Raw genomic sequence first — 20,185 nt, forward strand, 5'->3', positions numbered from 1 at the left:
ATAAACTTATAGAATAAAAGATGAAAAAAATCGAGAATAATTTTGTTCCCTAACATCACATAATACTCTCCCTCTTCAACTGGTGTTGCAGCAATAGATGGTCCGTTATGTGCACACGTCATTATACTGGGGCATTTGACAATGCTTGACCCTTCAACCTTCTCGAGAGTGATATCAGCTAAAGAGGGGGGACTGAGAAGGGTCATATTTGTCAAGAGAAAGAGCGGTGCTCATTTCTTTTTTTTTAATTCTAAAGCAGTGTCACAATATGTCGTGTCAGAAAAGGGGGAATATCTGGAAGTAATTCGATTGTATCGATTTTATGAGGGCTGTGATACATACATGCTGTGTTTTCATTCGCCGGGGCATTAACATAAAGAGTTGCCGCCCCAATCCCGTTGCCCCGGACGACAGGGATGGGGGTCGGGAGAAATTGATCCGTCGCTCCTGTTTTTTCCCCTCACCTAGTTTTGCTTCTGTGTGCTGAGTAATACTCTGGAAAATTCTGTGTAGGACTATTAAAAGAAAGAAAAGAAAAATCAGAAGAATAAATTTGGTTAATTTTGTTTTTTACTGTGTATTTGAAGGAATTACAATTAGTACATTTTAGAAATACATTTGAGTGAAATTAAAAAAAAAAAAATATCGAAAAATGCGTAAAATGTTCTATAATGAGATAAGGTCTTGCTGTTGTTTTAGATCTTCTTGCTAATATATGAGAATATTCTATAATGTGTCGAGGTCTCGCTGTTGCATTAGATCTTCTTGCTAGTATATGGGAATACTCTATAATGTGATAAAGTGCTGCTGTTGTTTTAGATCCTCTTGCTAGTATATGAGAATATTCTATAATGTGATAAGGTCCTGCTGTGTTGCATTAAATCTTCTTGCTTGTTAGTATATGAGAATATTCCATAATGTGATAAGGTCTTGCTGTTGTATTAGATCTTCTTGCTAGTATATGAGAATATTCCATAATGTGTTAAGGTCTCGCTGTTGCATTAGATCTTCTTGCTAGTATATGGGAATATTCTATGATGTGCCAAGGTCTTGCTGTTGTTTTAGATCTTCTTGCTAGTGTATGAGAATATTCTATAATGTGCCAAGGTCTCGCTGTAGTATTAGATCTTTTTGCTAGTGTATGTGAATATTCTAGAATGTGCCTCGCTCTTGTTTTAGATCGTTTTGTAGTATAAATAGAGAACATTTTATAATGTTCTGAGATAGAACATTTCTTTTCAAGACAGTAATGTTTGTGTCTGAAAACAGTGAAATTTGATTACAGTAGAATTGTTTTTTTTTTTTTTTTTTTTTTTTTCCCTTAGGTTTTCCTAAATCTCTAAAATAAGTTTATTATTTCACAAAAAAAAAAAAAAAAAAAAAAAAAAAATAAAACTAATACCATGTATGGTCGTTGAAGAATATTTTCCTTGGTGGTAAAATCATTTATTCTCCGATGTAGAAAAACTGATTTTTAAACTTTCATTAAAAATTCTTTTACTCTTCGAGAAAAATAAAGATCTATTAGACAGACATTTATGGTTTTAAATATTGGCCAATTATAAAATTCTTCCTACTTTACAATTATTTTTTTACTATTATTTGTGAAATATTTTCCTGCGATTATTCAAGAAGCAGTTATGTAAAGCAATAAAACGCGTTTAATACAAAAGTGCCAATATTGTATAACTATTCAATTAAATTTCATGCATTATAAAAGTGAATTTTAGATAAGAATCGAACTGTAAAATAGGGTTTATATTTTATTAATAAATTTCTCTTAAAAGGCAAAGGCAAATAGTATTCCCTCATAAGTTTTATAGAGGGATATAATTATGGGTTAAGTTTTGTTAATAAATTTATTTAAATAATTTATATATCAGGTTTCGCATGCACCTGGAAAAAAATTAATAACTGGTATCAATTCTGTTATAAAAAAGCTGAGAGTTCCTTATTAAAGCTTCTATTATCTAAATTAAATTTCATGTCTGCCACCTTCGGATGTATATTCATTAACTTGAGAAAATAAAATTTTCTGTTAGCTACAAATATACTAATTTAAAAAAATTATATATTAATATTATTATCAATTTTTAATTTTTTCCAGGTGCGTATGAACAAAATCCTTTAAAACAACCTATGTATGTTCTAACATTCGAAAACAATAGTTCATCTTAAGTAAAGTTGCTTTTTTATATTCCTTTTAATTTTTTTAGTTGCAAGATTGTAAGTTCGATTTAAAAAAAAAAAAAAAAAAAAATTGAGTAAATTTTTAAATTTAAAATTAATATTATTAACAGTTCAGACCTAAATTTGAATTTACGACTACCAATGTTAAACTCCATAGCCTCGTGAATTTGAACCCAATCCATAAGACAAGGGAACTCCTGGATCAAGTATTTTGAGAAATTTGCCTTCGTGGTGGTCTTAACAGTTTAATTTAATTTTAGTTTATAACCATCGTTCGTTGAACAGCCGACCCAATTTTTTTGGGTTTACGACTACTAACGTTCAATTCCGTAGCCTTGTAATTTTGAACCCGATCCAGAAGACAAGGGAACTCCTGGAACAAGTATGGGAGAAATTGGCCTTCGTGGAGAATGGATGGAACTTTTCCGCATTAGCGTTACACGAAGCGGAAAACCACGAGAAACTCCCGCTGTTAGCCGTTACGGCAAGGCAACACGAACCCATGATCTGTCTACCACTGAGGATATTTTACGTCTACATTGTGGTCGGTGCAAGCCGGATGCGAATTCGTTTCGATCAGTCATCGCTTGGATTCGAACCCGGTTTACCTCATTGGAAGGCGAATGCTCTATCCCCTGAGACATCATGGCTCATTTAACAGTTTAATTGTAAAGAACGAAATATTAAATTAAAATGTCATTTATTATCAATGCTAAATGCAGTACTGCTTACTTACCACGTTTTCTAAATAGTCCGACCGAATTCGAAGCTTTGTTTGATTGAATAATCTGATGATATCATCTAGAAATTAATCATTGCTTTTCTTCCTAACCGGCAATCGGCGATGGTGCATCTCCGGTACTTAACGGTACATTAAGTTCCCGTGACAGACATCACGTTATCTAATAATTAGGTTCTCATCCATGCACGAAATGGGGAGAGCTGAACAGGTGATTCCGCACAGGTGATGTTGTAGTGCTACCTTCAATCACATGTTACTGCTTGTTGCCATTCGATTTAAACTAATATTGCATCTTCTTTTATCTAAATGTGTTAATCTGGTGTTAATTATCAACAATTGTTGCAATAAAATAACTTTGATGAATTTTGTTTTAAATTGGTTGACTACAACCGTCGTTAAACGGTTACATTTCAATTTTTATTTGCATTGTGAGGTTTCTTAGGGATTGCTTAGAGTTTTCAACATTAAAATTTCCAGAATTGTGTTTAATTTCGAAAACTCTTTAAAAATCTCACTTTGAGATAATTGGATTTAAGGGACATTTTATGCAGATATTTAAATTATTTGTTCTTAGTAAGGGGTAAAATCAGTTGACATTTGCAAAATCAAGTACCAAGTATTACAACACAAATTTTGCTACCACTGAAAACATTTTTTCCTGTAAAGTGGATCAAGTTGGCATTCTTCAAACGTCGTCATGGAGGAACTAGAATTTTCTTTTCCAGTTGAAATATTTAAATGAATAAAAAAATATCGCTTTTTATAATTATTTTTTTATAAATAGATACTTTTTTTTTTGACATTTGCAGAGCCTATCCTATGTCAAGAATGCGAACTTTCTACGCTTTTCGGAAAAGTTTCTAACGGTAGCTAAGTTTATGTTTTTTTGGTAAATTTGATTTAAAACTGTTTTTTCCACCACTACATGTAAATGATTCAAAACATATGAGACTTCCAGTTCTTTCGTGGTAAAACTGTTAAAAGGTCGGCAAAATTATCGAAAATTCTTAAAGCTTTAGTTTTTAGTGGTCTACCTCTCTATGAAATATGCTACTAAAAGCGTAGTAGTTGATAGGCATGCTATGTAGACTATTTCCCAAGCTTTAAAAAGTGCTTTCTTCAGCACTGATCTGTAAATAGGTTTTAGTGTATCCTTAATTAATAAGTTTCATTCAGTTTAAATATGTTTAATGCCTGATTCACTGACACTTTATATAGAATTTTTAGAAAAGTGTCCTATGTATGGGTAGTTAGTTGGCAATAATTAATCAGTGATTTTTTAAACTTTGGCATAATTATTAATATTTTCAATTATTTTTACTTTTATTACTTTTCTACAAATATTTAAAATTTGCAGTCAAAAGCCTTTTGCAATAATAGTTGTCAATCACATAAAAAAAATCATATTAATTTTTAGTTAAAATGGTTGACATCGGAATAAATAGTTATTTCGTATAACCGAATATATAATATGAACAACCGTTTTCTAGAAGGTCCTTTTTTGTATAAAATCATTTCGTTACAGGTGTTAATGGCTTAATCCTTTAAGACTTTTATGTAATTTGAAAGTATTTATTTTAAAATGCTTCAAAATATAAAAAGTGCTGGGAAAATTGAACTTATCTCAGATGTTTTCGCGTCACTGATTTCAAATTTGTAATCGATTTCTCTGTACAAGCCGTAGTTTTTAAGCGATTCAATAATATATTCCTTACCAGGAAATTTTAAAATTCACTTTAATTAATACTAAGTGGCCCCCACTTCTTTGCTGAGTAGGGAGTGATAGAAAGAGGGCTATTTTACATTTAAGTTTATAAAGCAATACATTAAGGATATGTGTTTTATTTATTTATTTTGTCTTTAGTGTTATTTTTAAAGAAGCAAACAAGTGTATAAATATTATATATATGCATATAAACCATACGTTCCTTATAGAGATATTTTATGTGCTCCTTATTAAGACAAAAAATAAACTAAATAAATTTTTTTTTGAAGAAAATCTTTTCCCTTACGAACAAAATTTCAAATTTGAATTCTCCACGCACGGATTAGGTAAGTTCAAGTACTTGTATAAAATGCAACAAAAAATTTATTCCTCAACGAAAGTGTATACGTCGGTAGCTAATGTCAATTAGTTGAATGATAATTGCGTTAATTATTTAAGTATAAAACGGACAAAAATGACTCGTTTAAATATTGTTATGCAGTTTGTGATTTTAAGATTTTATAGACTTTAAACAGCAAAAGAAATGTTTACAGTAAATTCCGAAACGAGATCAACCTGTCACTATTCCGGAGTTGCACGAGCGCGAATGATAAATGACATTTTATGACTCCCAAGTCATTGCAAGCAAGACTGCGTACACAAATGAAGGAACGAAGAAACTACGCTTGAGAAGAGATAAAATACAAGTTATCTTTCTCTCTTCGTCGTCTCGTCTATCTTTGAATTGAAGATTTTGATTAGGAGGAGAAAGAAAAAACAAAGTGTCGACATAAACTGCGAATTATGGCGTCATTAGGCGTAAAAACTGTTATTTAAGCGACACATTGTTACCTTCCTTCACCCTTGCTCTCGTAGGTCGATTACACGAAGCTTTTTTTTCCTTACTCTTAAAGTAAGCTATTTTTTTAATCATAAAAACTACCTGAAATCGGTAGTGTTTGCGAACTACTCGTTGTCTGAGTTTAGGGACCATATCCTTATATCGGTGATGATATCTTATTTCAATCAGATTCCATTCAATTTATCAGAAATACAGCTTATAAGAATATTTTTAGTATGGAAAAATAAATTACAAATATCGTTTTCTTTTATTTGCTCAAATAGACGATTCAATTTATCAGAATTACAGCTTATAAGAATATTTCAATATGAGCAAATAAATTATAATTATCGTTTTCTTTTATTTACTGACATAGACGATTCAATTTATCAGAATTACAGCTTATAAGAATATTTCAATATGAACAAATAAATTATAATTATCGTTTTCTTTTATTTACTGACATAGACGATTCAATTTATCAGAATTACAGCTTATAAGAATATTTCAATATGAACAAATAAATTATAATTATCGTTTTCTTTCATTTACTGACATAGACGATTCAATTTATCAGAACTACAGCTTATAAGAATATTTCAATATGAACAAATAAATTATAATTAACGTACTCTTTTATTTGCTGACATAGACCATTCAACTTCTCAAAAATACGGTTTGTAAGAACAGTGTGGAAAAATAAATTACAATTATCGAATTCTTTTATTTGCTGACATAGACGATTCAATTTATCAGAATTACAGCTTTAAGAATATTTCAATGTAGACAAATAAATTATTACTGTCGTTTTCTTTTATTTGTTGAGGTGGTCGCATTTAATCTCTCTAAAATAAGGTTTATAAAAACATTTTAAAGTGGATAGACAAATAAATTATAATTATCATTTTCTTTTATTTACTGATGCAGACCATTCAATTTCTCAAATGTACAGTTGATAAGAATATTTTAATATGGATTTAAAAAAAAAGAAACACCTATAATTATCGTGTTTTTTTTTATTTGCTATCATTTGACATTTTCTTTTTCAAAAGAACGGTTTATCAGAATATTTTAGAATGGATAAATAAAAGTTATAGTTATTGTATTTTATTTGCTGTCATAGATCTTCCATAGCTGTCCTAATTTTAATTTGCAGAGCTGCCGGATTTCTACGTTTTTTTTTTTTTTTTTTTTTTTTTTTTTTTTTTTAGTGGACGCTAAATTTAAGTTTTAATGTAATTTTTCTTTGTATTGTAAAGTTGATTTAAAGTTATTTTCTACACTTCTGCATGCAAATGGTAAAAAAATTATGAGAAAGCTGGAACGGCACTTTGTTCCCGCTCTCTCGTGTAGTTTTTTAAATATTGGCAAAATTACCAAAAATTTTGAAAGCTTTTGTTTTTAATTGATTGCGAGTTTGCAAAATATTTTGCAAAAAGAGCAGTAGCTGGTAGTTTTGAATTCGCTACCTCATGTTAATTACATAACCTTTATTTTTTCTTAAAGTTGATACGCTATTATACTTTAACATAGCATCCTGCTCGCTCACGTATGCGTATGCAATTACTACAAAACAATTTTGGTTGTCTGTATGTTTTCTGCAGTCTGTGCGTATGTGAGCATGTGGGATGTTATATGAAAGAGTTAAATAGAAAGATTTAGTTAGTTCCACGTACGTATCAACCTATGTACGGTTAAGTATATAATGTACGGTTACGTAACTGTTATGTATGTAGCAGTTACTACTGTTAATCTTCTCTTCAGAGCGTTTTGCACGTGACCTTACCGGTTGTTACATAGAAGCATATAAGGCAACGTTACTTTTAAAAAGTAACGAGTAAAAGTACAAGTATTTTTAAAAAAAGTAACGAGTAAAAAGTAAAAAGTTCTTAATTTAAAAAGTAACGAGTAAAAAGTACAAGTAAAAGTACAAGTACTAAGCAAAAAAAGTAACGATTTAAAAGTACATTTCTAGGAAATCGAAAATTCAAAGTAACCTAAAATTTTATTGAATAATATTCTTATGCTCCTTAAAGTTTTTGCCAAATTGTTGTCATTTATTTAATTATTTTTAATTTTGAAAGTTATGGATTTAAATTTATTTTTAAATTCGAAAGAATATTATAATATAATTTTATAATATAATCGTATAATATAATTTTAAAATCAAATATAGTTTTAATTTCAAACTTTTTATGGATTTGCACGAAAAAGAAATTTTATCTATTGATTTTAATTTTTAGTTTATTATTTTTATTTATTTAAATTACCATTGATTTAAGATTGTTTTACTCTTTAGAGACGCGTTTCAAAAGCACAAACGTAAACAAAGCAAACACAGGGTTTCAGATAGCTTTGTGATCTTTGAGCTAGTAAAAAATAATTGAATGTGCAGTATAAGTTGAAACAGAAGGTATTTAAACACGAATTTAGCTGTGAATGCATGTATATTGCACATTAATTTTATTAATTAAAAAAAAACATAAGCAAATTCAATTTAATATTTTTTTTTAGAAAGCTTACCGAGTTTTAGAAAAAAAGTAACGATTTCGTTCGATATTTCCGTTACAAATACTTGTACTTTTTCCCTAAAAAAGTAACGAAAGTACAAGTAAAAGTACTAAATTTAAAAAGTAACGAAGTACAAGTAAAAGTACGTACTTTTTACTTGTTCCGGCGGTACAAGTAACGAAAGTAAAAGTACTGCCATATATGCATAGAAGTAATAAATCTCTCTAATAAACACCTCATACGTTTATTGATATTCCAAATACCTTCGCTTCCTTGGTTAATATATTAGCTTACCCAGTTTTAATAACTTTTATCTAGTTATAGTTTTGTTTCAATGCTCAAAAGTAATACATAAATAAAAATGAAAACAAAATAGTTTACGTAATATCTAATTTTTGAATTTAATTTCAAGTCAGTTCCATCATTTCTTATGAATCATTCGGATTATTTTTTATGATATAGTTGATAGTTTTTTGAAATATGATATCAGTAAAGCGTACGTATCCTCCTTCTAGTACGGAGTTTCTGTAATTTCATAAAATACTTTTTCCTAGTGGTATAGTAGAGGTAATGTGCATTAATATTTTAATAAATTAGAATATAAAATTTTAATTCTTTAGCTTACAACCACTGAAAAAAAAAATATTTCGTCCAAACGTCAATTTTTGGAGGGTATGCATATGGGGCATTTATGAGTTATCTAAAAAATATTCCAATTTTCGAAATCGCATCAATACTGCGATTGTGTACTCATACCTATGTTCTTGCGTAAGATATTTTGTGGACGCTCCCTCACATACACTCCAAATGAGTCGGAAATGATGTGTAGAATCAGGTATTTATGAGCTTTTCAACGACATTGTTTCTCTGTGCTGAACCATGAATCAAAATTCCTTCCCTCTTTTATAAAAGGAAGAATTCCACTCCTAAATAATGGCCTTCTAATGATGATGAAGCTTGTCAGAATAGAAGCGTTTCATTTTAGTATAATTTATAAAAAGTTGGGAGAAAAAAAAAAACACGTTTTTCTTTTATTATTTTAAAGCAAGGTTTATTTTATTTTATTTCATAGCTGCCGTTGAACAGTCAACCCAATTTTTGGGTTTACGACTACCAATGTTCAACTCCGTCGTCTTGTAACTTTGAACCCAATCCAGAAGACAAGGAAACTCCTGGATCAAGTATTGGGAGAAATTTGCCTTCGTGGAGGACTTTTTTTAATGGAACTAACCCGCATTTGCGTTACATGAAGAGGCAAACCACGAAAACCTCCCACGTTCAGCCTGACGGCAAGAGGACTCTAACCCATAATCCGTCTACCGCTGAGGATATTTTACGTCAGCACTGCAGACATGCCAACTTGCTCTGGACAGCAAATAAATATTTTCCAGTGGTAGTTTATTAATGTGCGATTCTTGGTTTAAAAAATTTAATTGATTAGGTTTTTATCCACCACAATTTCTAAGCAATTCGAAAGCTTATATTATTCACCACTTTGTTTTATTTACAATGTGCTAGACCGTTTAAAAAGTAAGCAAAATTAGTCAAATTGCAAATTTTAGTATACAGGTGTTTGCCGTCTTTTAAGTAATTATGGCTCGTCCGGAGCAGTTGGCACTGTGGTCGGTGCGAGCCAACGCCTCCTATAACTGAAAGGCTCCACACGGTTTTTTTATTGGTAGTCCGATCAGACCACTATGAAGATATTCCCTACCCGAGCGAGTCATTTAATACAAAATCTAGTTAAAACAAGAAAGTGGTAGCAAATGTATGACTAAAAATTTGTTTTATTTATGAATATAATCGGTTTGCCTTATTCACTTGTCAACCACTACAGATTCAATTCTCGAATATATGTGTTAAATTTCTCTCAATTACTTTTATAAAATGTTTTGGGTTCATGCGCACTCGCGGACTACTTATAAATGACCGTGTGGAGGCTTTTTGATGCAGGAGGTGATGTGCGAGCCGAATGCGGAATTCGTATCGACCAGCCGTCGTTGGGATTCGAAGCCGGTCACCTCATTGGGAGGCGAGCACGCTATCTTCTAAGCCACCATACCATTTGCCTGCGCTTTTGAAAATACTACTTGTTTCAAAATACATACATTCTTAACGTATCGCGACATAAAATGAAATGTATAATCGCGTTTTTCCTACCACGCCCTACGTGCTTGTGAAGTGGGAACACTTCAGACAGTCGAGTGAATTTAAAAAAAGTTCTGGTTAAGAACATTATTCAATTGCATAAAAACTGAGCTTATAGAGAGAAACTGATAGCTGATTTGAAATCGGCGACGCAAAAACTATAACTTGAAGAGACTATATATAACTTCGACTATATATTGAAAACTATATATAACTTCGCAACTAGAGAAGAGAAACGAGGCATGTAAGCTTGCAGCTGCGATATATATTAGTGAAAGTTTCATATTATTATATTTTATATAATTATGCTTATGTTTTATATTTTATATAATTATATTGTTTATATATTTTTTTTGTTGCTTTTTAACGCTTTTTTTATAATAATTAATCATTTTTAATAGTTTATTACCATCACATATATATTTATTGAAATAAATATCATTGGAATCACACCCCAGCATTCATCAACTACAATTAAACTGTATAAAGAATGTCATTTATTAAATTAATATTTCTTGTGCGAAGTGTCTAAAAATGTTATTGCCACATCGATTTTAGTGAAGCCGTAATTCGTGACAGCCATTAATAAATAACTAAAAACCCCTATATTAAAATCATCGCCGGGCGTGAAAACTACAAGGCTCCGGACCGTGATGTTGCCGCTTGTATCCTTCTTGTCTGCCATAAATTGATTTACGTTGTACCTACGTTTTAACTGTTATTTGGTGCTTAATTGCGGTAATAAAATTTGTGTCGGCCTGGGTGGTCTATTCTTTGGGAGAGTGTTTTATTGCATAATTGCTGTACTTTTCTTGCTAGAAAGATACTATCTTCTACGACAATCGATGTTTTATTTCCATTTATGCAAGTTGGAATGTGCTGCTGGTCATATTCTAACTGCATTCAAGTTAGCGAGCTTTAGTATTGTTACGTGGTCATTTTTTCCCTGCATTTATGCTAGTGACTTTTAATCTTGTTAAATTATGTTGAGTGGTCATATTTTTTTCTGCATTCATGCTAGTGGCTTTTAATCTTGTTAAATTTTGTAACGTAATAATATTTTTTTCTGCATTCAAGCTAGCTTTTTCTAGTCTTGTAAATTTTGTTACGTGGTTGTATTTTATTCTGAGCACCAGCCAGTTTTTTTAAGTCTTGATGAAATTTTTTACGTGATCATATTTTTTTCTGTTTCCAAACTAGTGGTTTTTAAGCTTTGTTAAATTATGTTAAGCTGTTATATTTTTTTGTGTGTTCAAAATAAAAGTTTTGTTAAGTTTCGTTACGTGGTCATGTTTTTTTCCCGAGCATTCAAGTTAGTTTTTTCTAGTCTTGTTAAATTTTGTTACGTAATCATATTTTTTTCTGTATTCAAGCTAGTTTTTTCTAGTCTTGATGAAATTTGTTACGTGATCATATTTTTGTTCTGTTTTCAAACTAGTGGTTTTTAAGCTTTGTTAACATTATGTTAAGCGGTTATATTTTTTTCTGCGTTCAAAATTGTGGCTTTTAATCTTGTTAAATTTTGTTGCGTAATCCTATTTTTTTCTGCATTCAAGCTAGCTTTTTCTAGTCTTGTAAATTTTGTTACGTGGTTGCATTTTGTTCTGAACACCAGCTAGCTTTTTCTAATCTTGATGAAATTTGTTGCATGATCATATTTTTCTCTGTTTTCAAACTAGTGGTTTTTAAGCTTTGTTAAATTATGGTAAGTGGTTATATTTTTTTCTGCGCTCAAAATGGTGGTATTTAGTTTTGTTAAGTTTCGTTACGTGGTCATGTTTTTTTCCAGCATTCCAGTTAGTTTTTTCTAGTCTTGTTAAATTTTACTACGTGATCATATTTTTTTGTACATTCAAACTAGTTTTTTCCAGTCTTGAGGAAATTTGTTACTTGATCATATTTTTTTCTGTATTAATACTAGTGGTTTTTAAGTTTTGTTAAATCATGTTAAGCGGTTATATTTTTTTCTGGACTTAAAATGGTGGTATTTAATTTTGTTAAGTTTCGTTACGTGGTTATGTTTTTTTTCCCAGTATTAAAGTTAGTTTTTTCTAGTCTTGTTAAATTTTGTTAAGTAATCATATTGTTTTCTGTATTCAAGCTAGTTTTTTCTAGTTTTGATGAAATTTGCTATGTGATCATATTTTTTCGTGCATTCAAACTAGTGGTTCTTAAGCTTTGTTAATTTATCTTACGTGTTTATATTTTTTTCTGCATTTAATGTAGTTGATTTTAGTTTTGTTACATGGTTATATTTTTTTCCTGGTTGAAGCTAGTTTTTTTTTTAGTCTTATTAAATTTTGTGAGTGGTCATATATTTTTCTATATTCAAGCTATTAGCTTTAAATATCGTTAAATTTTATTACATATTTTATCTGATCACATTTTATCTGATTTTTGCATTCTTCTTAAAAGGTTTTAGTATCGTTAAATTTCGTTACATGTTTAATTTTTTCCCCCTGCATATTCAAGCTGGTGGGTTCTAGTATTGTTAAAATTAGTTTCATAATTTATGTTATCATGCTTTTCTGATTTCAAGCTTTTGTGATTTAGTATTGCTGAATTTCATCGCATGTTTATATTTTTGTCCTGTATTGTAGCTGGTTAGTTTTCCTTTTTTTCTTTTTTTTTTAGTCATGTTTTTATTTGCCTACAAACTGGTGAATTTTATTATTGTTAAGTTTGTTGCGTTTTCGTTGCGAAGTTGTTATTATTAATTTTCTTTGAGCTGGTTAGTATTCAGGGTAGCTAAAACCGATAAAAATTTAGAATTTGGATTTGAAATTCCTGAATCTTGATAAAAGAGACAGTAGAGTTCAGAGCGTAAAAATTTTTCTAGTGCAAGCAAAATTCATGCTTTCATAATTAATTTACTAGATTTGATTTATAGTGGTTCTGCCCTCCATGACAAATAAATGATTCGAACATACATATAAAATACACATTAATTTAGCTGATCTGATGACGAAGTTTTTAAGCAATTTACAGATTCGATCAAAATTATTCTAAATGTGTTTTATCTTCTATTACTCAATATATATTTTTAATTGTTAGCTATTTTGTGAAAAATAAATTAAAATTGTACTATGTCTTTTAAATTTCTTAGTTTTTGTTCTTTAGTTTGCTCAAGTGTAAACGGGAATGTTTCATGAAATGCAACACTTTCATAAAATTATTTATGTTCGAAAACTGTGCTTATGTTTTATCATGTTTGTAGCTTGTTATAAATTGTGATAAAAACTGGAAATAATTACCAAATATTTCTTTTATAGGTTCATATTAAATCAGGTTTTATTATGAATGGTGTTTGTGTTAGATGGCGGGGCTGGCTTGACCTTGAAAGATTAGATGGTGTCGGTTGCCTGGAGTTTGACGAAGAAAGAGCGCAAGTAAGTAATCCAGTTTAATTTGTTGCGTTCTCACAAAATTATATCCTTTTCAACTTGTTTTTAAGCAAATGACTTTTTTTTCAAATACGCACGTCAAGCTATGTTTATTTCAATTCCTCTTTAATTACATTCATTTCTCTTTCAAAAACGGTTTTTAAGCTGTAGGGATAGGATAAAATTATGGAAACACTTCTATACTAAACACTTCTTTACTTCTATACTACTTCTATGTAAACACACTTTCCCTTAAAACCAAATGTTTTTGAGGATTTTATGTAACAAAACTGTCGGCACACTTTGACAGATCATTCTTGAAGATTTTAGAAATGGTGTGCATTTTACCCATTCAAAATTTACATCAACCAAGAAAATTAAAAGTTTCTTTCCCTTTTCATTACTACGATAATTACAGTAATAGTAATAATAATGACAGTAATAATAATGTTGGCGTCGTTGGCGATTTTGAGTTTCGATGGTATTCGCAACCCCGCTCCCCCTTTTCATTTTGCTCTCGTGCTCATCTTTTTCCGTTTATAAACTTTGATTTATTAAATACTATCCTATGGTTAATTGTAACCATATTTTGGTTACAATTAACATTATGATTCACTCGGGATCATTTAAATAACTGTTATCGTTATTGTTATTTTTGTTTCAAATAAAAACTCTCTTGTTATTGTTTATGGGATATTTCCTTTAGTTATTAGTTATTAACAATGGATAAATACTAAGGTATGGTGGACCCTCCAAATAATATTAGTAATAATATTTATATAATAATAGTAAAAAAATCTAATATTATTATTGTAATCTTTGAGAATGATTCGAAATTACTGTTGTTCAAGTTTGAATAAAAGTTCCTCCTTATTTTGGTCGATCCTAATTTTGCATGGGGTGAAAAAGACATCAACAAACCTGCCAACTTTTATGCATTGGCATAAAATTATATTTTTATATTTTAACTGGTAGTAAAATGCATGCCTTGCATTTATAAACTTAATTTATTATCTTTTTGACCACCACTATTTTTAAAAAATTTAAACTTATATATAAATACTTAGTACTCTTGAGGAAATTCTTCGAAACGTTTTAAATTATAACGTATGTTTCGACATAAATTAGTAATTCAAATTTTATTATTCAACCACTGGGAAAAATCATCTTCCTTAGGATTGAAAGTTGGCAGGTATGCACCAATTCTAAATACTTCAATCATGATCTTTAAATAGTTCTAGCATTTTTATTACTTGAAATCGTTAAAACATTTGTTGCTAAAAGAAAGATTGTTTATAACCTATAGTATAAAAGTGTTTTCATAATTTGTGTCCAATTTTATTAACGCGCCTTTTGAGCTATAAAAATTTCATCCACTAATGTTACCTCTCCATCATGTAAAACTTATGTTACATAAAATGTATTATCATAAGTATATCTGACTCATAAATGGTTGCGATTTGCAGATAGAAGACACAATCTTGAGAGAACAGGTGGAGATGTACAATCAAAGGTTAAGAGAATTCGAAGAAAAGCAGAGAGTATTCCGCGCACAACATGAAAGGCATGTCGAAGCAGAAGTGGAGGTAAGAGCCTCAAGGTACAGAACACACACGGTTTGAATTTTCTTTTTTTTAAAATCCTTTTTATGTTTTTCCTTACTCCCTGCAATTCTAGAACAGGTTTTTTATTTATTTGTTTTTACGTTTTGCTCGATAATTATATTTTAATCTCCCGCCTTATATTTATTTATATATTATAATTGGGTATAATATGAAAAAAACACAACTACTTCGATTTAGTAGGAACAACATATGACGCAATGCTAAACGAATGGAATTTAGTTGTTGTTTATTTAGTTATTGCTATTAGTAGTTGTTGTTATTTGTTTTAGTTGTTGTTTATTTAGTTGTATTTAGTTTCAATAACTTTTCTTTATAATGCAATAAAATCTGGCGAGCAGCTTTTTAAACGATCGAACACTTCGTTTGTTTATTTGTGGCTTGAAGTTAGGCTCGCAGAAAATGCCGTTCATGGGTTAAATTTAGTAGGAACAACACAACCTGTGACGTAGGCTATATTATACCCAATTACAAGCTAATTACGTATTATAAAATCCGAATTTGTCAAAAAAAAAAGCAGACGATTATTGAGGAGAAAGATTTTAGTTTTAAACCAAATACTAGTTTATTACAGCATGGCAGATAATTTTTCCAAAGAGCCTTAAAGATTTCAATTTTCAATTAAGAGTAACAGCAGAATATTAACTTCGAAATTTTATTCGTATTTTAATAAATTTGATTTAAAATGATACTGGCCATCGTTATATAAAAATAATTAAAACGTACCTACGAAAAGTCTGATAATCATTTGACAATGTTTGAGTTGCTGAACATGACCGTATGCTATACTTGATCTATCAATGATGAATATTTGTTAAATGCTCAAAAGAGTTATAAAAATTCTTAAAAAAAAAAAAAGAAGTTATATTTTTTGTGGCAATTAAGTATTAGAAAAATAGCCTGAAGTACCGCACAAATCTCAGTGCGAAACAGCTCCTAGACTTGCTTGTTGGATAACAGATCTTAGTATTCCTAAAGTACGATGATGATTTCGTAGTGGGATGGTCTTAGCAAGGATATTCTCGAAGACTAATAAATAATTATCATTAATGATTTATAATAATTTTTGGATAACAATATCGTTATCGTTATAAAAATTTCAAAATAATAATTCAATTAGATTTTAAAAGGAAATGGTAGTTAACAAAACCAATAGAATAGATTTTCTTGACAACAGTAGACAGCCTAATCTTGGCCAACGACAGGGTAAGAACAACAACCGTAGGTGTCGTTGGCGGAGGGGGGTATATATGTCCCTCACAATAAATTAAAAAAAATCCCTCAATATTTCAGACGAGTAGATAAAATTTTTACGAATCATCATCGATTTAAATTCATCAAAGATAAAAACAAGAAAGAGATAAAAAAAATAATCGTTTTACAATATTTCTTATGAATAAAATTTAAAGAGCTGTTCTGACTGTATATTTTAATTTCATTCCCCTCAAAAATTATACTCGTGCGTCGCTGATGACAGCAGTCTCGTTTGAAGACGAACATTATTTAATTATTATCAATTTAGTCTTCACGAAATTAAATTTCACTTTAATTAGTTTTTTTTCTTCAACCTTTTGTTTGTAAATCTAATTCACTTCAAACAAAGTAACTTTATTCCATTAAAAATAGCACTATAGATTTGGGATAAAAAATACGGGAAAATAATCCAACAATTCACGGAAACGTACACATAACCATTGTATTTGGGGAAAGAGGTATCTTATTACAAGCACTTAACTCCATTCCTTTCTACTTTACCGTTCTGTTGGCTAAACAAAATAAATTTAGTAGCCCCCACTTTAAAAAGTATATATTCATCTACAATATAAAAAAGAGGGATGGGGTGATTTTTATACGAAGAAATCGAACGGTACAAATTGTCTGTACATAAAAAAGGTTATAAAAAAACCAGATGCAGAACGATATATAGCGCTGCCCGAACGCCGGCGTCTCAAAACAGCTGCCTACTAGGGCACCACCGTCGTTCCACAAATTCAAAAGAAATTGAGCACCTCCCGCTTCTCAAACAGCATTGAATTGTACTTCAAAGTAGTGGAAAAAGTATTGAAATAAAATTGAATTTCAGATGGGTGGGTGGGGATGTTTTAGAAGAAATTTTATAGTGTCCTCTCTCTCAATTCTATTGCATTTTTTTTAATTGCTCGGGGGGTTTTATGCGAATAATTTGAAAAAAATCGAGAGTATATCGCATTTCAAGCGTATGCTATCTAGCATAAAGAGAGTGTGTAAGTACTAGAAAGAGACGCCTTCTATAGATATATATATTTTTTATTTCGACTGATTTATCAAGGCTTTGGGAAAGTAGGTGAAGAATGATTCAGATATGACCTATATTTCGTAATTATTTTGCGGATTATAGAATGTTCTAACTTCAGCTTCAGTAATTATTAGTTTGCACGAAGAATTCAATATGTTGAACACATACCTGAACGCAGCTTCATTAATTAATTTACTCCAATGATATTAACATGTAACTCGAGCTTACTCGAACACAGCTTCGTTAATTATTAATTTGCTCGAATAATTTCAATATTGAACTTTAAAATACTTGAACACAAGTACAAGTACAAATTTGTAAAAAATCGAGAGTATATCGCATTTCAAGCGTATGCTATCTAGCATAAAGAGAGTGTGTAAGTACTAAAAGGAGACGCCTTCTATAGATATATATTTTTTTATTTCGACTGTTTCAGAGATGCCAACTGCTCCGGACACGCCAAAATAATTTTAAAAACGTTAAATAACTACAAATTAAAATTTGCAAATAATTTGACTAATTTTGCGTACTTTTTAACAGGTTTAACATGACTATGCCATTATAAAGTGGTGAATATATAAGCCTACGAATTATTTAGAAACAGTGGTAGATAACAATCTAATAAATTGAATTTATTAAACAAAGAATCACAATCAGTAAACTACCACTCGCTAATATTTATTCGCTGTCCGGAGCAAGTTGGCATCTCTGCCAGAGATGCCAACTTGCTCCGGACAGCAAATGTATATTTTAAAGTGGTAGTTTATTAATTGTAATCCTTGGTTTAATAAATTCATATATATATATATATATATATATATATATATATATATATATATATATATATATATATATAATATATATATATATATATATATATATATATATATATATATATATATATATATATATATATATATATATATATATATATATATATATGTGTGTGTGTGTGTGTGTGTGTGTGTCCACGGAAGAAGCCTCATATATCATTTTATCCACCACTATTTCTAATTAATCCGTAGGCTTAAATAATTCACCACTTTAGAATACTTATGTTATGCTACACCTTTTACAAAAAAAGCAAAAATAGTCAAATATTTGCAAAATTTTCTTTGTAGGTATTGACCGTTTTTTTAATTATTTTGGCGTGTCCGGAGCAGTTGGCATCTCTGCTACATTATTGCGGGTCACTACTTATGGCCAAACAACTAAATAAATGATAGAATTTACCAAGTTTTAGTATATACTTTTTAACTCCATAATAAATTTTTGTGTTAGAAATGAAGTTCTTGGTATCCCTGCATTCCCCTTAGGGCTGTTAGCTTTTATAAATCAAGAAGACAGGAAATAGCAAATACTGGTAAAAGAATCATTTCCATATAGCTTGTTTCCAAGAAATATATTCGTGACTACCATTTCTCTTTTAACTGTTAGAAGAAAAATATAGGGCTGCTTTTATATCCGAGAGAAAAGCTAACTATTCCGCTTTTTAAAAATTGTTTTATAGAGCGATAGAAAATTAAGAATTGTGACGCCTCTAATATTGCCTACATTTTAAAAGCTTCATTACGAGTATAAACAACACCTCCTAGAATAAGGAAGGCCTTAGCACGGATCAAATTAGTAGTCCGATGTGACGAAGTTAACTGCGCAGTTGATGAAAAATAAGAAAGTGGTCATTACGTTCGGGGTACTAAGCTGCGCAGTGGTTGAAAATACGAAATACGCCATTACGTTTGGACTACAAAAGGATATTTATGGTAACCCGTGCAGAGGCCTACTCTTTTCTAGGAGGTGTTGGTATAAATGGGCAAAGTAAGATTTTTTATGAAATTTTGAATCGTTCACATCTAGTGTCGAGGAAAAGAGTCAAGTTTACAAAACAAATAATCATATATTCTAACATAAATTTTTCTATTACTATAGTAATACCTAGCAAAGTAACTTGAGCCTTATTGGGCCAATACTCATGAATCTTAGCTCAGTAAGGGTTCAAAGGGCCTTTATTTTCCGATATTAACCCTATATAGAATTTTCCGATTCTCTCGATATTTTACAGCCACTTTACTACCAATATCGGTCCTATATAGAATTGTCAGGTTCTCCCGATATTTTGTATCCATTGTTTAGCCAATGTTGGTTCTATATTGGAAAATGTAGGCCCTATATAGGCCATTCTGGGACCAATATTAAAAAATTTAGACATCCCAATTTTGGTCCCTCGGTGTATGTTGTTATAGGATCCATATCGAGGCAATTTTGAACCCAATTGAGGCCAAGGTAAAATTGCTGCTTCTATAGAAGAAATTTTCTCAGAAAGCATAGCAAGTTTTATACAGAGATGCCAACTTTACTCTGGACGGCGGATAAATATTCTCGAATCATAGTCTTTTTAATATGAGATCCTTAGATTTTAATGTGAGACGGTTTAGTAAATTCAATTTATTGAGTTTTTGCTCACAACTACTTCTAAATAATTCAAAGGTTTATGTGATACTCCACTTTTGATCAATTAAAAACTTGGCAAAATTAAACGAACGTCTGCAAATTTTAGTTTGTGGTTCTCTTTTTAAATTAATCTAACGAAGATGAAATGTTTATTTATTTTTCTCTAAAAAAATCTAACGAAATAATTCCTTTTCTTTTGATAAAAAAATATATCTCCCCGTTTGAAACTAATCTTGAAAAACTCAACAGATAGCAGGAGATGATACTCAAAACATCTGCTATGATTGTCCACGCTTGTATCATGGTTGTTTAATTCA

General features: G+C 30.2%; 1 protein-coding gene across 3 annotated transcripts in view; it reads left to right on the forward strand.

The window, feature by feature from the left end:
- LOC107447242 (protein big brother) overlaps window positions 1-20,185 on the forward strand; it is a 46,869-nt gene that overhangs the window by 13,490 nt on the left and 13,194 nt on the right. Inside the window, exons 4-5 of one of the 3 annotated variants that reach the window (XM_043051510.3) lie at window positions 13,410-13,526; window positions 14,987-15,120. In XM_043051510.3, the coding sequence (XP_042907444.1) occupies window positions 13,410-13,526; window positions 14,987-15,120 (251 nt within the window). Of the gene's footprint in view, window positions 1-13,409; window positions 13,527-14,986; window positions 15,137-20,185 lie in introns of all 3 variants that reach the window. The other 2 variants (XM_043051508.2, XM_043051509.3) reach the window with 2 other exon arrangements.

The sequence above is a fragment of the Parasteatoda tepidariorum genome, chromosome 5, assembly GCF_982258835.1.
Source record: "Parasteatoda tepidariorum strain Cologne lab strain chromosome 5, Ptep-v5.0, whole genome shotgun sequence".
Taxonomy (NCBI): Eukaryota; Metazoa; Arthropoda; class Arachnida; order Araneae; family Theridiidae; genus Parasteatoda; species Parasteatoda tepidariorum.